The following is an 18,879-nucleotide window of genomic DNA, read 5'->3' on the forward strand; positions in this document are numbered from 1 at the left end:
AACTCAATGAACCAAGTCTCCTCAGGTCGTTTGAAGTGTGGACCACTAACTGTACAGAGTAGACTTTGTCCCGTGGTGAGTTTCTATGATTTATTCATAAAAAATAGGGAGAGGGGGGGCTCCTGTGGTGGGGATTAAACGTGCAGATCTTTGAGTGTAATCCGTGTTTGAAAGCAGTACAAACAGCTGGGTGGTCACTGGGAGGAGCCTTCAGACTCATGAGTGAGTGGGATCTGTAGGATTTCCCCCTCGTGGAGTAGCAGTTGGACGCATGCGCTCCTTTCCCCCCACTGGTTCTCCATCCTCAGCGCAGGAACACAGGGAATGAACTTGTCATGATACCTGCTTAGTGGGAACAACTCAATCTGCTCTCTGGATTACAGTTAACTTGTCCTGGAAAGTTCCAAAAAAAAGGTTGGATTGTTGGATTAAAGAGGAATATTAATGAGGAGACGCGTCCTTGGATGGGAAGCGGGTAATTAGAGAGTGGATTACTGAGGAATCAGAGCGTGTTGTTGTTTAAGATGCGGAAACAACAGTCCGGGCTGTGATCCACGCGCTGTGGTGGAGCAGCAGCAGCATGTCTCCGCTCGGGATGTCCCACAGAAGACAGCCACAAGTTTTCTGTCTGTGCCTCGGCTGAGTTGGACCTAAGTCATCATGTCAAAAGTTATTCAAAGGAAGAACCACTGGATTACCAAAGTCAACGAGTGCGCGCTGGTGCGCGACGCGTGCGGGGAGCTGAACGTGGAGCTGCGCGGCGGAGCGGAGCACGGAGAGTTTGCGTACGTCGCGCAGATTCGCGAGGATGCTGTGGTTTATCAGGGGGGTAAACTCAGCGTGGGGGAGCTGCTGCTGGAGGTGGAGGGGCTGCCCGTGTCAGGATTACCGCTCTATGACGTTTTAACTGTGATTCAGTGCTGCAAAGATCCAGTCTCACTCACAACTGTGCGCCAAGGTAAGAGAGAACTTTGTCGACCGATGTGGGTTTTTCTATGGCCAATATACCATGAGGAGATTTTTGCCGATATATTTGGGCGATTTTCTTTTTTTTAATGTCTTTCATTCACTCATCTTCCAGCGCTTTATCCTCCACATGAGGGTCACGCTGGTGCCAATCCCAGCTGACATAGGGCAAAAGGTGGGTGGGTGGTACAACCTGGACTGCCAGTCCATCACAGCCAACAACCATCCACCGACCATCATATGATAAAGTATCACAATTTAATAAGAATAAGTGATTCAATAAATATGGGTGACATGGTGGTACAGTGGCTACCGTTGTTGCCTCACAGCAAGGCCGTCACCTGTTTGGATCCTGGTTTAACCAAGAGCCTTTCTGTGTGGGGTTTCATGTTCTCCTCAGATGTGTTGTGTTTTCCTCCAGCTTCCTCCCACAGTCCAAAAACATCCCATTTTGGGGATTAGGTTAACTGGGTTGAAGTGGTAAGACCCCATATTGGAACAAATGTTCAGTAAAGCCAACAAACAAACAAACAAACAAACCAGCAAAATCAACTAATATCGTGAGTTCTTGTTCAAACTATTACAAGGAACAATCTACTATGTGTTGTAGTTCAAGCCGTCTTTGCAATATCGGTATATCCTTTGTGATATATACAAAGGATATATATTGCTCACGTTGACAATGCAACAAATAATTATATTCACAATAAAGGGCAGATGCTGCTGCTCATGTCTCCGCTGCAGCAATCTGGAGTACAGCTCTAAAGCTTAATCTATAACTCATATTATAAGACATGATAATAAAGAAACTGTTTTAAGACATGTTATAAAGTGAAGTATTTATCAAGAAAGCTTAGGTTTGTATGGTCTGTGTCACATTACGTTGGTTGTTATGAAACCGTCCTTTATAACATCCTCAATCTTCAGGCTAATTGTAGCGATATTGACATTTTATGACATTTAAGCTGAGGGTCTGCTGAGTGAATCCATGCTGCGTTCAAAAACCCGTCTGCGCCGCCTCTGTCACATGTGTGATGTTACGTGAGTGACATTTCTTGTGGCTGTGGTGTGACCACACACAGCCTGATCTATATTACACAAAGACAAAGTGTTATGTGGACTGTGGACAACGGTCAAGTTCAGGTTTCGTCCTCAAACACGGCATGATGTCCATTTTGTCAAACACGGTCCTAAATAGAGTCGAGCGGATACTACCGCATGCTTCAGGGCGGGGCTATGGTGTGATTGACAGTGGATGTCATTAACGGTGACCTGCCAGTCCTCATGTCTTCCCCAGTTCCATCCTATGGTTTAAAATGTGGTCTCCAAGAAACAAGATGGCACTGGCCAAACTCCACAACGTGACGTTGATTTTACATTTCACTAAATAATGGGTGACAAAATAAATTACCAATTGTGTCAGGAAACTACATTGTCCTTCAATTACAAAATGTTTTACACTTGCTCTGGGTAATTTGTCCACTCAGGCTGCTGTAGAAACATGGTCTCCATTTAAAAGGCTTATCATAAGGCTACAGAACCCCGGAAGTATTTTATTTTTAAACATACTTATGGGTAGTATATTCAAACTGTTACACGCTGGACCTTTTGCATATAATTAAAGCAACAAATGATAGAAATCGGTGATTATTTCATTGACATTCTGTCTTACTAAGGACACGGTGTCAAAAAAGTAAGGTTTTAAGTAACAATTGGTTGTTTTTGTGATCATTTTTGTGAACTTTTGGCTGCAACAAGGAAGAATCCAAGGAAACGTGCCCATATGTTGTACTACTTCCACCTAACTGCTTCAGACACGAACATATTCAGCCTATTGTTATGTAAGACAAAGAGTAGTAGAACATCTGTTTTGGAAGCTAGTATTGGAGTGTTTTGAGATGTTTTCTTTATTTAAAAAAAAACAAACAAACGGAACGGTTCATCTGGTATTGAAAATAATGTCGAATAATCAGCAAATAGTTCTTTCTGTTAAAGAATGTAGTTTTTATATTTTTATATATAAACTGAAGGGTGCATTGTTCACTCATGGGCAGATGGGTTCATTTGTGGAAGTGCTTCCTTCATGTTAGATGTGCTTGACCCAGTCTGCTGCATCTCGAGGCTGTGTGTCGCAGACACAGATCCAAACCTTTTGTTGCCAAATCTGGACGTTTAGATAGTTTAGATGTTTGTGTATTTCCCCTCATACTATGTGTCCATTTCATTCTCTCACTCGCGTACGGACACAATGTTTGTCAAAGCCCGCAGTGCCTCCTCTCTGGGGAAATCATTAACGGTGTTACATAACCTCAGTAGCATCATGGCAATGCTGGTGTGCTGTATATCCATTAGTGGCTTCACAGACGGTCAGCGCTTGATATCTGAATCTGAAAGTGTCGACCTCTGGGACAAGAGCTCGGCGCGTTACGCTGCTTTGTGTTTGCAGGACAAATTTGCACCATGGGAGATTTTTAATATCCACAAACGTCCGAACTAGGGCTGTCACTTGTTCCAAATATCAAGTTCGAACGGATGGTACATGACGTGCTGTTCCTTTTGAAGATGGAGGTTAACAGCGAACAGATGAGTCTGAGGATGTCTTTGTTAATTTGCCATCTATGATGTCGGACCCAAAATACTTCCACATGCCCCCTTTCAAATGCTTTTGGTGTTGAATTATTTGTATTTCTAGTCTTTCCTCCAAAGTTGTGCCCTTTGCTGGACCACATGGCATAGGCACGAGTATGAGTAAGTAGATCAGTTGCTGTGACTATTCCTTATATATTGAAAAAGGTACATAATAAATGTTTCATCAGTGATCGCTGCATTCATTTCACTAGCTCTCATGTGCTGGAGAATATTCGACGAAACAATGCCAATAAATATTTAAATAATAACTTTAGCTAGAAATGCCCATCCCTACCAAGTGGTACTTCAGACAGTCTGATGCACTTACGGAGAGAATAGAGACAGTTTGAACCTTGCCCCTTGAACAGAGCCCTGAATTTCAGATAAAAAGCCACAGCCCTATTCTGAAGACAAATGGAAACAGCGTGTACTGAAACCCTGCTGCAACAACCTGACTGCAGACGTTCAGGGCGTCCCAAGTTGACTTCATGGCTCAGTCATTAGTGTCTTGCTTGAGGCAGCAGATTTTCCTTGTCTCTAATTAAAGGAGACGAGTATCCTCTGACAATCTCACAGAACCTTCATTGTGCCTCACAGTCTTGTTGGGCTCCCATGCGGAACCTGGCCTGGGTCTGTGATCCAAGTTTTATCCAGACCAGATGACAGACCGGTGGGGTAGATTGGCTCACTCTTCTTTTCCTTGAAAAGGTCCTTGGGTCTTGTTACAGGAGTCCATGTCATCCCTGCACTGTTTGTGGAAACCCTATCAGAGTGTGTGTGTGTGTGTGTGTGTGTGTGGGGAGGAAAGTCACCGCTGTGGTGTACAAGAGTGCCCACAGGTGTGTTTCTCCCACTGTGGAATGCAGTAAGAGAAACCACCTCAACATTCCTGAGAGGAAGGTGGAATACTACACTCCTGTGGCTCAGGCTTGTGATTAATCTCTGTAAATAACACTTCAGATCGGGGATAAAGGAGATTTGAGAGCTTGTTATTTATACAACAAAATGTATAATCACACACTAGAAAGTTTCCATGGGAGGTTTCTGTGTGCATGTGGTTGTGATTTGATGTCATGTGGGTAGAAAATCTCACTGTTTTAATATTTGACACTGTGACATTAACGCTGCGCCTTCTCCAGGATCTTATTTCAAACATGGGGACATCTGACCTGTGACATTAGAGGGAGAAAGACTAAAAAAATGATGCATTCCAACTGCCATAAAACACCAAAAAAGAAGACAAATCTTATTCAGGAAATGGAAGGCTGAACCCAGAGAGAGGCAGTGATGCAACATTAGGGATGCCAACTGCCCGGCCAAACACCAAAGGAGGAAATAGAGGGTTCCAAACAGCTGTGTTCACATCCCTTTGATGTAAGGTTGCTTTTCCAACGTTGGCAGGAACTGCCTAAGCTGCTGGTAAGAGAGACTGAAATAGAGTTGCAGTACGAAGGCAATACAACGCGAGTTTCACGTATGGAGAGGTTGCCTTGTGTCCGTGATCATCATCACACTGGATCCTACAGTGTTTACAACCTGGGAATGTGACTCAAAGATGAACACTTTTTCTAGCAATCCCGTCTACTACAGCTTTAACAGACATTTGAAGCTCACAGTGAAGTCAGTCAGTGAATCTGTGGGCAACTGTTATTTTAGGACCCCATTAAAGGCGACATAGACCGGAAGCTCCAATTAACGCTGCGTTTGTGTGTGTATCTGCGTCATTACCTCGTTTATGAAACCCTAAAGTTTCAGAACAACAGTTCAGCCACTGCTGAGAAGATAGTGTTGTATTGTTTTCCTGGGCTCTGCGAAGCGGATCGGCACTTCCTTAATTTGATGTCGTCATCAGAAATCCTCACCACTCCTCTCACCACCGTAGCGCCTCCTGGTGCGGGCACTGGTCCGGGCACATCCGGTTGCGTACATTCAACCGCAGAAGAAGAAGAACTACTCTCATTGTAGCTGCTGAGATGCAGAGCATCCACCGTGCCAGAGGGGGAGCTGTGTATCTGAGAGCTGGCCTATCTATTACGTCACTTCCAGGTACCTGGCCAATCACAGGACAGTAGGAAAGCTCTTGTTGGCTGGCCAATCACAACACAGTCCACGTTCTGGGGGTGTGGTTTTGGTCTGAAACAGCGCGGCTGACGAGAGCGTCAGTGAGGAGATATTTTGATCGGCTCGTTTGCAGCGATTAGAAGGTTTTTAATCATGAAAACAAGTTAATATATGTAAGTAGACCTCCATAACTAACATAAATGTACATATATATACAAGCATTCTATGTCACCTTTAAAGTTTGCCAAATGAGGCACTAACAGTTGGATTGCTGATGTTAGTTGTCACTGAAACTATAACCCATTTATCAAGCAAGTTCAGCAGCTTTGAGACACATTATTTTCTGATTTCTAAGCAGCTTTATGTATTTATTCTCTACGAAGGCATTGGTAGACTCGGAAAACCATAAATTTAAATATATTTCTAGATAGATTTGACCAAATTATGACTCTGAGAAGGACTAATGTTCCAATATTGACCTATTGATCAGTTACCACCAGCAGTGACTGGAGGCCACGGTCAGTTCGGCGACTCCAGCCTCAAAATAAATGTTGCTGGCGTGACCCAATCACCATCACTGGAGCTGCATCCACATGACAGAATATGCTATATTTTGCTTCAGATTCTCTACCGTCTGATGTATTTAAGCCCCAAAGAGTGACTTTATTTTGAAGTCCTTATGTTGAAGGGCTGTGTTTTAGTCTGGCAGAAATGGAGATCCTTAAAAATGACAACAGTTATACACATTTACTTCAAGTCAACCATGTATTAGTAAGGACGCAAATGACTTTTTATGCCGCGTCGAAATACTCCTCATCCCTGCTCCTCATCCTCACTCTCAAATCCCCCGGGTGAGGTTTGTTCCACACTTTGAAAACCTCTGACTGACTCTGTACCAAAACACATACTCACACACAGTACACATGAAAGGCAAATACACTCACTATTCTTCTTTCTTTCCCTTTATATTGGGCTATTTGTGAACACCTCTCACACTGTTTACAGAGAGGCCCACGTGGATCATGCATAGCTTTATGGTGTGGCATCATTCTCAGGTTAAAGTACAAGAGGGAGGCCGCTGACGCACCTGTGCCGTGCTTATCTTTTATCAGCACTTGAAGTCAACCCCCAGAGGTGGAAGGTCTTGTCGTCATTGTCTTGTCCTGGCTCAGTGAGTCCAGTGACAGTTGTAGCGTATCTGTGGAAAGGTACAAAGGTTGTGCCATGGTGTATCATGTCATTAGATTGACAGTAGCTGCAAGTGAACGACAGCATATTTTCTGCTATATGTTACACAGTGATGATGTAGAACAAAGGAACTGCTGTGACTAACGCTCCTCCAGCACCTGAAGGGTCTGGGAGTTTATGGTGCTTTGATCCTGCGGGGTTTGACTGAGTGTCTGTCTGATCTCCAGAACAAATGGCCCTTGGTCGTTTTTTGATCTTTGAATTCAGTCGAACCCGACCACAGTGAACGCAGCCTGGCAGATGCCAGGCATTCCTGAGACGTGGGGCCAGGAGTTCAGTGAAACGGCAGCGCTCCCGTGCTCAGACTTCTGCACTGTTTTCTCCGCTTCACCCATCCTCTCAGGTCACATCTTGCTTTCCCCCGTCACCCCACTCTGTCGTGGTAGAAAGATTTGAGAGACCATCTGTTTAAATCATTTGGAAGTAAGCTTCTGTCCTGCTTAAGTGTCCTTGAGCCGAGTTGTGCTCTGGCTTGTGGGTCACTAATATCTGCATTTACACCAAAAGCTGGTTGGTGACTTTTCAGAGGTTTAGACAAGCAGACAAAGTGAACGGAAAGGGGAATTTTCATCACCAACATATTAACTTGTAATAACTAACAGTAACTTGTAATTGTGTCTTGTGAGATAAGATTACAGCACTCTTGTCTTTGCAGCACGAAGACCCGGGTTCGAGGAACAAAGGCACGCGGGATGTTTTCGGTGCAAAAAAACTGGCCTGTGTCCATGTTATTTTTGTCTAGGGCTGGATGATGATTGATGGCATTATTTAAACATATAACATTATAATTTACTCTAATTAGCACAACAAGGGCCTTTGTGCATGGAGTTCTCCCCCCGTGTGTGCGTGGGTTTTCTCCAGCTTCCTCCCACACTTCCAAAAACATGCAATATGGGGATTAGGTAAATTGGACACTGTAGAATTCCTCAGCACCAACAGCATTTCTGATTTTCCTCTAAGTACCACCAGAGGAAGCTCGTACCAGTTGGCGAACCATGGACTTCATACCAAGAATCCGTAAATCTCACCTGTGACCAGACAGACATACATGCATTGTTTAATTAAGGGAATAATACAGCACTTCTATTTCTGGCAGTAATGACTTCAGCTGTAAAGGAATGCCCCGGTTGATAAAAGGGAGTCGGATCCTCCGCAGCATATCAATGGCATGATCAGTAAGAAATGCGTCGAGAGGGTTTATAAGCTACGAGATGTTGGCGCCTTGTGGAATTTATACGCCTCGTGTTTCCCCTCAAACGGAGTCTTGTCAGAGAGAGAAAAAAAGCTAAAGTAGAATTGTTCTGTTGTGGATGTGAAATACACTCAAGTGATATGTTTAAGGTAACAGTTGTTTATTCATGTATTCATGGTGGACTTGATGGGCAGATACAGCATACAGGGAAAACAGCTGTCTGATGTAAGCATCATGGTGTTTATAGCAGATGATCATTTCTTTTATTTATCACTTTGTTTCAGCTGTTGTTGTTTTTTAAAGTACTTTATAAATAAAGTTGGATTAGACTGGATTGGATTCCTGTTCCAACAGGTCAACAGGTGGCAATGTCCCTGCAAAAAAGTGACTGATGGACAAACTCTCTGGACAAATGTCTTTTCTTTGCTAGTTCCCCGCCTCCTTAAATAACAAATACTCAGCTCAAACAACTGGTCTGCTCTGTTTGTGCAGAACAAAGAATTAAATTGTTTGTGAAATCACATCAATAAATATGATGACGTAATCTTTGGTATAAATGTAACTTCCAGTGGAAAATAAAACAATTAAATAAATGCAACACGTATTTACATTGATTTATGATTTATTGAATCTGTTACATTCAAATGAAATTGTGTATTTCTCTTTAAAGGAAATGATTGACAGGCATGTGATAAAGCTCACTGATCTCTCTGACCTCTGTGACCTCTCTGAGCTACGATACTGTACAAATATTTGCTTTGCATAATCAATGACTGAGCGGTGGAGAAAGAACAGGTCTCGGTGTATTTGGCTCTTCATCGCTTTGTTCCGCACGAACACTTGTGATTGACTAATGCTTATATAAGTGGAATGCATTTATGTATGGGGGGGAGGAGTGTAGGGAGAGTGAATCATTAATTTCGTCTCATACTCGGCCGTCTGTTTTCTTGGCTTTGTGATTGAACCTAAACAGGGACAAATTGATTTTTCCAAAAGTATCTCCCATTAGTCTCAGTTGTAATGATTATGTTAACTGATCAAATATAAATGCACAATTCACTAAGCTTCTAAATGGACGTGACAGCTGCTCCCTGAGAAAAGTGAGGCCTGGTGCCTCCACCATGTTAATAGTAGGTCAATGATTCACAGACACAGAGTAAACACCAGAGAAACCTCCATTATGACCATCTGAGGCTGGGTGATATGGACAAAAAATAATATTCTGGTGTATTTTGCCTGAATTTTGCAGTATAACTTATATATCCTGGATATTTTCACCTCAGCATGTCATTAAAATACAGTACACAAGAGAAATATCACTTTCAGGGACTTTAGGAAAACTATAGGATATTGCTCAACAACAACAAAAGAGAAATGACAAATTCAGATAGAAATGTGCCTTTAATGCATCTTTAGTGACCAAATAAGATGAGATCCAGCTTCACGTGACCTGTGTTCACACAATAGCCACGTTTCCATTGTATATATACACATATATGTATATATACGTACATATATAATCTGATCATACATTTTTAAAGCCTAGATCTGTTGATGCCGACATTGTGCCGATAATAATTATCGTGTGTCCTAGTCATTGTTGAATTCATTGAAACTCTACAGCCCAGAGTTTTCATTGTTATTGTTAAATAAGAAAGATAGTTAGTTTGGATGTATTTACTCATTTATTGCCGACGGCATAATATTGAAACACTGTTGGTATAATGTGTAGTGTTTTGTATATTAAATATTTGAATAAATAGATGTCGTGAACATCATCTAACGTCGTCTCTTATCTTTTATTTAAAGACGTCTTTCATCATTTATTTAGTCATAGCAACAGACATGCACACCTCCGTAAAGAGTTTTCTCACGTCACACGCGGACGTGTCCGTGGTACATACAGAGGTTATTATTCAGAGCTGAAATTGCTGTTTTCTTATTGAATGTGTGTTTTATAAATATGTGTGTGTGTGTGTGTGTGTGAATGTTGCCTCCTGTCTTCGAATCACATGATCCAGGAAAACAGAAACACTCTTAGAGAGATTTAAGAGCTTGTCGGTGACTTCTCTCACTCAGTCAGACTCTTTGTTTCTCATGCTGTTTTTAAACGCGCTGACGGTGACCTACACACTCCCACACACTCCTACACACACACACGCATGCGCGCATGCTCAGATTCTCGTATAGTGGCGATAAACTGACATTTAAGCTGCGCTCCCCCTAGAGTCGCACACATCTGGAAGGGATTACACACCATTACAGGCTCTGTTTTATACACATGAATCATAAGTTCTACTTTTAGTCTGTTCCTCTGGTTTTGTTGTGGTTTTTACGCTCCGTGATTACAGCCTTCCCTCGGATGCAAAATAACACACCTCCTCCTCTGTCATCAGGCTCGTTTTGGAGAAACTGGAGAGCGATATTTCTAGAAATGAATCTTAAAAGTGCTCATTTGATCAAATATAATGCTAACATTACTCTCTCTTATATGAACATTGGTGTTTCGGGCGGTGGCCTATAGGTGAAATGATCTCTTCATCCCTCCTCCTCCTCTGTCCATCTCCAGAGATTCGAAGTGAAGCAGTGAAGGCTGCACCGGCTCTGATTCGGTGATGTGAAGCTGTAGAGGCTTCCTGTTGGCAGGGCACTGCTTGTTAATATTTAATGAATTATTAAGGTTAGTGACCCAAAGTTGTACAAGATTAATTCAGCAGTTTACATTCGGCAGTTATGGAACGTTATGGAGGCCAGCTGCTGTTTAACAGCACGAGCAGCAAACCATCACTCTCATATGACCATGTATACATCAATTATATACACATCACTGTGGTGTATTTACAAATAGACATCACAGAAGTATTTTATGTATGCACAAGCTTCACACCTGCCACTGTAGTGTTTTTAGGTGTACAGATCACTGAAATATTTGAATAGATACACATCACTGTAGTATTTTCCTTATACTCACTGTTTATTTACAGTACATACACCCGTCACTATAGTAGAGCTGCAACTTATTTTCATAATCGGTCATCTGTCATCTGTCGATTATTTTCTCCAGTTATCTGTCAGAAAACGTTAAAAAACATTCATCAATGTTTGTCCAACGTGGAAATGATGATGATTCCGTTTTAATGATTTCTTTGTTCTTTCTTCATTTTGCAAAGAAATGAAGAAAATGATCCCATTTAAGAAGCTAAAACAATCAGAAATCTTGTTTTAATAATGAAAAAAGCTCCAAACCGATGAATCGATTATCTAAATAGTTTAGATTAATTCGAGGAATTGTTTCAGCTCTAGACTGTAGTTCATTTACCACCTTTGTTGCCCCTGAAATCTTTTTAAACGCATCACTTCCTGTATTAAACAGGACGCTGCTTCGGAAAGATGTGTCGCACAGAAAATGTGAACATTTTGTTACATTGTTCAGATGAATCAGGGTCATGTGGTGATGATTTGCAGGTGTTTTTCTTTGTTTTTCAAATATGTTTCAGGTGAACATGTTGTTTATCTTTCACAGAGCCCTCTAGTGGTAGAATTATTATGAGGGTTGTGACTTGTTCAGGGTTGTGACAGTGCATTCAAAGTTTAGTCAGTTCAATTAGTTGATAAAATAATAGATAAAACTTTTTTTTTCGTGTCTGACACAGCAGTATGTTGATGAGTTGACAATTTTACAAGTAGACTTTAATTGACCTATTGGGACATTTTGAAATGTTATATGTTTTTAGTCATTTTTCTAATAAATATCCATCTTCAGTTGGTGTTTTTGTTTGTTTTGTATTTGCTGTTCTTGTACTTTGATGTTTGAGATTTGGAGGAACTTGACTGCTTTTCTCATGAAAAGGTGAAAAAGTTCAATCACAGCACACACACTCACAGTGTGTGTGTCTGTGTGTGTGTGTGTGTGTGTGAGTGCAAACACAATCCTATATCCGAAGCTTGTCGCAGGTGGACGTGTAAATCAAAGCAGCTTTGCAGGAAGTGGCTTCTTGTGTCTGAAGTTGTCATGACTGTCAAGAGGAAGCTTGACGTCTGTGATGGTTGGAGTTAGTCGCGGTAGTAAAGATGAAAGCTGCAACGCTAACGGTTATTAGCAGAGAAATGTCCTCTGCAGCACTGTAGTGTTCTGTGTCTGCAGCTTCAACATCTGTCACGACAGAGAGGATTGAAGGTGTCGATCCACACTCCTATGCTTCATTAGAAAACAGTGTTTTCATATAAAAACACTCAGTGTAGGGATTAGGGTCTCAGCGCTGTGTCAGAGGTAATCTGTGTTCAGACTAACACATCCTAAACACACGTCATGTGACGCTGAAAATAAGCGATGATAAAAAGAGGATAAGGAGAATCCGGAGCAGCATTTCTGCATTTTTAAATGAAAACAGGCTAATGTGGATTCACTGTAGCCTTCAGACTACACGTGTTTAGCAGCTTCACACTGTGTGATTGATGTGTTGCATATAAACAGCTGCATGCACAGCTGGAAGTCATCTCTCTGGTGACAAAAGCACAACACACTCAATCCCCGCACTGTCACTGTACCCAGCTTTTAATATTGTATTTTTTTTTACTCTGTACATCTATTCCTGTATATATCATACAGTCAAACTGCTCTTTTGTGCTATGTGACTGGACAACGACATTCTCCCTGTTTCTCCCTCGTTTGGCTCAGTCGAGGCTCTAACCACCTCCTCTTTCTTTTGCCCCCTCGCGTCCTATCAGTTGAAGTAGGTGTCAAGTCTCTTCCTCTTTAATTGACCGAGCAATTTCATCAAATCCATCCATTATTAATGTAAAACTAAGAAAAAGTCTATAGACTGTATACTGACTGTGATGATACACAAACTAAAAGATTGACATAATATTTGTAATTGCAACAATAGTCACAATGAATCCCACAAGCGTTTATTGTTGATCAATGTCTCAATAAAAATTGTTCCTTCTCTACGAACACCACGTTGCACTTTGTGGTTATGACTAATGATTAAACTTATATTTAAAACCATTATTTCTCATCCTCTGACCATGACCTGACATACTGTACGCCTCTTTTTAAAATGATTTGCTTCTTTGTCTTGGAGCTCTGAATCGCTACAGTCACAGTAAATTCATACTTGACTAAGTGACATACTGATGGGAACCTTTTGTCTTGAGCTGTTGTATCTAAATTCAATTTGCTTTGAACCCTCACTCTTTGTCTTTATTTAATGCTCAGCTGCCTTTTGTAAAGACCTGAAAGTGACTCAAATCTCACTGACAGACAGTTGTGTATTTTTAAAAATAAAAATAATAACAATAATAATAATAATAACTTAGATTTATAAAGGTTTCTGTACAGTTGAGAACAGATCTACAGGCAACAGTAAATCTCTGCTTCTGCCGGTGCTTGAAGGTCAAACAGACATGATATGTTCCACCTTGAACAGACCGGACATTTGTTCTGTTACTGTGTCGGGACTGTTTGCAAACTTCTGTCCGTCCAAAAGAGGGAGTGACCTTGGACTGCAGCTGTTTGTCAGAAGTTGGCAGCATCTGGCTGTGCAGAGGGCTGAGGTGTTAAGGTGGTGGAGGGGAGAAATACTTATATGCGAGGCAGGTCAGGCTGGCTTAGACAGAGGACAGGACTGTTCAGTTTACACCTAAACCACAGTGTTTTTAATGCACTGACTGCCAAGAACTCCACTCAAAACACCACACATATGATAAATGTGTACATGCTTGTCATTTTTACAGCCAACTCTCTGATACCACACTAGTGCTGTCAACTAGAGGTTGACTGATAGTGGATCTTTAAAGGATGAGTAAATACGTTTAAAGGAATACTTCACTGATTTGCATTTAGCTTTGTAGTACTAGAATAAGAGTAGTATTTTTAAATAAATAAAAATTGTGCTTCCCAAACTCAGTTTCCCCTGAGTCAAGAAATATCTCCATTCTTTTGTTGTTACGTGCCCACCAGTTACACTTGGCCCGAGCCTTGGTCTGAGGCTTGAAACTGCAACGCTAATTACGCACTTATTAAAACCACTCGTAGGGGGACAGGACCTCATTCCCAGAATGTAAACAGTGTCCGCCATCTTTGCTAACAGTTATGCTAACAGTGTTAGTGTCACTGGTGGGCATGTAACAAAGAACAGAGTGAAGATATTTCTCAACTCAGGGGAAACTGAATTTGGGAAGCACAATTTTTATACATATATATATATATATATATATATATATATATATATATATATATATATATATATATATATATATATATATATATATATATGTATATATATATATATATATATATATATATATATATATATATATATATGTATATGTATATATATATATGTATGTATATAAGGACAAAAAAGACTTCAAAACAAGAGGGGAACTTTCACAATAAAATGACAGTGACTACGGAGCATGACAATATATGTATGTACATGTATATGTGTGTGTGTGTGTGTGTATATATATGTATATATGTGTATATGTCTATGCTTATCCATTGACCATACTACCTTATTAGTTGTGTATCTATTACCACAAGGTGGCAATAGCAGTGTACTGCAGACATAATTACATTTACAGGGTTCCTTGAATGCATCACAACATCACAGTTTCTCTGAAAGTATCTCTGACCTCAACATACTGTTGGCTCCGTATTGCTCACACCAGCAGTAAACAGTTGTTTTTTTGTCATTAATCATTGGGAGAACATCCTTGTCAACACACAGTAACGGTGGCCCTGAAATGAACAAATATAGCCACTCAACCATAATTTGTGCCAAGCTTGTTATTAGCCAGTCGCAGCCATGGCTGTGGAGCCTCCAGGGCGGTGCTCTGCGTCCCCACATGGTGTATGTCTGCCAATGCCCGAAGGTTTAAAATGTCAGGAGCCAGTGAATCAGCTAAAATTATGAATCAATCCACCTTATATTCAAATTGAACCTGAAACAGTAACAGTTGAACAGGAGCTTTAAGAGCAATTATATCAGTGGCTGATCCAGATGTGCAGATGTAACATGTTTTTCCACTTCCTGTTTTTGTGTACTGCTCTCTGCAACTTTTTAACTATGGTGGTTCCAGTGGTAAACATGGTGGATAATATCCCTGCCAAGCAGTTCGCTTAGTAGTGATGGCCTTTCTCCCTCTCTCTTAGGTATACGTTCAGTCAAAAGCAACTGTTTGGATTTTTAAAAATATAAACAAACACCTGTCACATTTAACCCATTGTTAAATGAGTTCACACAACGCTGCTTGGCTTCATATAACAGAGACAGAATAAAAAACATCAAAAGCACTGAAGTTCACCTAAGGATACACACTGCATTTATTTGGTTACATTCAATTCCTGTCAATAAAATCTCCTAAATAAGACAGTTATTAGGTTGTACCTTCAGATCCTTTCATAGATCCGGGATGTTTTAAAATCTTCAATTTCTCAAACTTACATGTATGATATTAGATTGTTTTCCACCCTTTGTGTTACTGTTGCTCTGCTGAAGGCCAATGTCATGTGAATAATAAAAACCAATCAGTCATTCCTTCCTTCCTTCCCCCGTCCTTCATTCCAGCCACAAGAAAGCCACCAGAGCTGCAGAGGCAATGACAATAGAACTGGACCATTTCCAATGCTTACCCAGGCAGATTCAAGCCGGTGTTGAGCTTAAGGTCAATGAGTAGGAAGGATGTCAAGTAATTACAGCCAAACATAGTGCAGACCTTGTGCCTTTAAAAAGCATTTCCTGGTAAAATCGTGCAAGAGGGTCTGATAGAAAGGTACAGAACACATGGCGGACTGCAAAAACCAACTGATGATGCATCATGTTCCATTTGCTCTCAACGTTTGTGATGCCAGTTTATTTATTTCCAAACAACAATGTAAAGGACATTGCAACAAACAATTTCCCCTCGGGGATGAATAAAGTATTTCTATTCTATTCTGGAAGGTGGAAGAAGCACACAACACTGAAACGAATGGATTCTAGTCTGTACTAGTCTTTAGTAAGACTTAACAATTCTAGTTACATTGATTTTGATTTTCAATTTTGCAGCTGCCTGACTATGTGCCTTCTTTTGCCAGTTACTGCTGTTTCTTTCACCGTGCAGCTCCAATTAAGTTTCCTGAACAAGGAAGACTGCAATGAAAGACAACTGAGGTTGGGAAGCACAATTTTTCAAAAATACTACCCCTATTCTTGTAATACAAAATGTAAATCGGTGAAGTATTCCTTTAGTATTCCATTTGACAATGGGCTCATCTGTACTCTTACATACTGGACCTTTAAAGCATCATAATCTGAGTGAGATTTTATCCTGATATGATTCCCGGCTTTGTGTGACAATGGGCTCATTATGCTGACGCTGAAGAGGACTTGACATATTATTGTGCTGCATCGAACACAATAAATCAGTGCCTCATTAAAGCTCTCACAGCAGCCAAAGATAAACGCTACAGAGACAGAGATGCAGTGAGTGGGAAGCAGTGCCACATCTCATTTTTAGTGATCTCAGCACATTAACTGTGTTATTATGTAATCATGTCAGATTCACACAACTATTTGTATTTACTGCTTCTATTTTTAAACTGTCCGCACTTCCTGTCCAGTCTGAGTCGTAAGTCATGATGCGATACGCGATCAAGGTTTCTATACTATATCACAACACAGTTATTCTCTTGATGTGTTGCCAGGCAATAATGACGATACATCATCACTGGATTAAAAAGTGCTCCTGCTGATTGATGGTCACTGATGGACTTTGGTCTATTATTCTGGGTGAACTTCAGTATCAGTTGGAAAAGGGAGCAGGAAAACAAGTCCATGTGTAGTCCATGTGCAGTGTCAGTACCAGATGCTTCTGTTTTGTCTTTCTTTTTTCCCCCTCTCAATCTATTAAAAACCCTGTTTGTGTGCATTGAGTTTTTAACGATTTCCTCCTGTAAATGTTATCACTCTGCTCCGGAAAGTCTTGTCAGTTTGAAAGATGTTGATGTTTATTTTCATGTTCATGTCTCCTCACAAAGACAAGTTTTGCATTCATTTCAAAATAATAACTCGGCGCTCCCATTGGCTGCTCTTCTACACCGACTCTGCACACAGATCCTTTCCAGTGGCCTAGCTCTGACAGAAACCTCCTATCCTGCAAAGAAACCTTAAGCAAATTAAAGAGTTTAGAAGAGAGCCAGACAAGAAATTCAATAATCTCTGAAAAGCAGGATGAAGCATATTTGCCTCTAATTAATATACATATCCACATATACATATTTGTATTATGATACATACTATTCATAGTATATACAATGGTATTTCATTGAAGAAAAAAATGTCTTTGTACTTCTTTTTGAATTGGATCATGTGGGATCATTTATCGACCAGCTCACACCTTTAAGACACCTTTAAGACACAGGCTTTTCATGGTTGTGCGGATTCATTTTAAATTCTGTCAGATTGCCTACAGGTTGTGCTGAAATAAATGATAGCCTATATGACACTCTATATTGCCCACTCTTATAGCCTCTGTATATACGTTTTAACATAGTAATGGGAAAAAGCAGCCTAAATGCTCTGTGTTCTAAGGGTTAATCAATCAGGCAACACATCAAACATCAAAGTGTGTTTGCAATAGACATATAAACATCAAAACAATGTATATTGAACCTACATTATAGGAAATGATATTGCGATATATATTATTGAATCATTGCCTATGCAGCCCTACACTGCACATCAAACGACTCCACTTCAAAAATCCTTAAATAACCCTTTAAAGAGTCTGTATCTTACATACTCTATTGGTTAAAATAGCTATTTTGAGTGTGTGTCCCATATCTTTATTTATATAAGCAGAGAGCTCAGATGTACAGTATATAGGTCACTGGATTTATAGTCTACTACTCTCCATCAACTGCTGGTTTGTTTCGACTGAAGGAGAAGCTTCTTAAATTACAGCCCTCAGATTAGTGCTTATTTGACTCACTGGAAAAAAAAGGCTTCTTCTTCTCCACTCTCTCCATTCATTACATTTTGTTTGATACAATATTTTTGCTGTGTTCATTTTTTTGCATCCTTTTCATGTTTTAATGGGTAGGAGGCATGCAAGGCATTAAAATCACCCAGAAATGTGTTAACCTTTGCCATTTAACTTCATTAAGAAGGTATGTTTCAGTCATTAAACTAGTAATAATATTCATTCTCTGTGTGCAAAGTGACATTTTTCAGGAATGATCACCACTTGGTCAGAACTTGCCACTTTAACCAAAAACAAACATCCAAACATGATGTTATGATGTTTTCCATCATCTATATACAGTTTTGTCGCTCTAGGAGCTCTCATTCATCATCTCTGGCAGGCCGTCTGCATGAAGTATAAAAATTAAAGGCCACGTTCTATTTATACAAAGGTCTGGGGCGAGATCCATTTGGAAATGCTTTGAATAATTCTCCCAAAAATCCTTCACAGACTGATCCACAGAGCAGCCGCCTCATCATTGACGAAATGTTTTGGCAAAAACAAAAATGGGAGTTTCCCTTCAACCCCCATATTTTATTTTACTTTACCACAACTGGAAAGCAGGCTGAGCTCAAACATAATCCCCAGAAGCCATCCATGCACCCATATATCTATGTATGTACATATATATATATATATATATATATATATATATATATATATATATGTGTATATATGTATACAGTATATATGTATATGTATATATATATTAGTGCTGTCAAACGATTCAAATATTTAATCGCGATTAATCGCATTAATGTCATTGTTAA

The 18,879-nt window shown here is 40.3% G+C and overlaps 1 protein-coding gene across 11 annotated transcripts in view; it reads left to right on the top strand.

Moving 5' to 3' along the window:
• Nucleotides 1–293: 293 nt before the first annotated feature.
• Nucleotides 294–18,879, top strand: part of LOC122777537 (membrane-associated guanylate kinase, WW and PDZ domain-containing protein 1-like) — a 115,329-nt gene continuing 96,743 nt past the window's right edge. For 10 of the 11 annotated variants that reach the window (XM_044038836.1, XM_044038838.1, XM_044038842.1 and 7 more), the window contains exon 1: nucleotides 295–958. In XM_044038836.1, the coding sequence (XP_043894771.1) occupies nucleotides 661–958 (298 nt within the window). In that variant the 5' untranslated portion in view covers nucleotides 295–660. Of the gene's footprint in view, nucleotides 959–18,879 lie in introns of all 11 variants that reach the window. The other variant, XM_044038839.1, reaches the window with a different exon arrangement.

The sequence above is a fragment of the Solea senegalensis genome, linkage group LG11 (assembly GCF_019176455.1).
Source record: "Solea senegalensis isolate Sse05_10M linkage group LG11, IFAPA_SoseM_1, whole genome shotgun sequence".
NCBI classification, from domain to species: domain Eukaryota; kingdom Metazoa; phylum Chordata; class Actinopteri; order Pleuronectiformes; family Soleidae; genus Solea; species Solea senegalensis.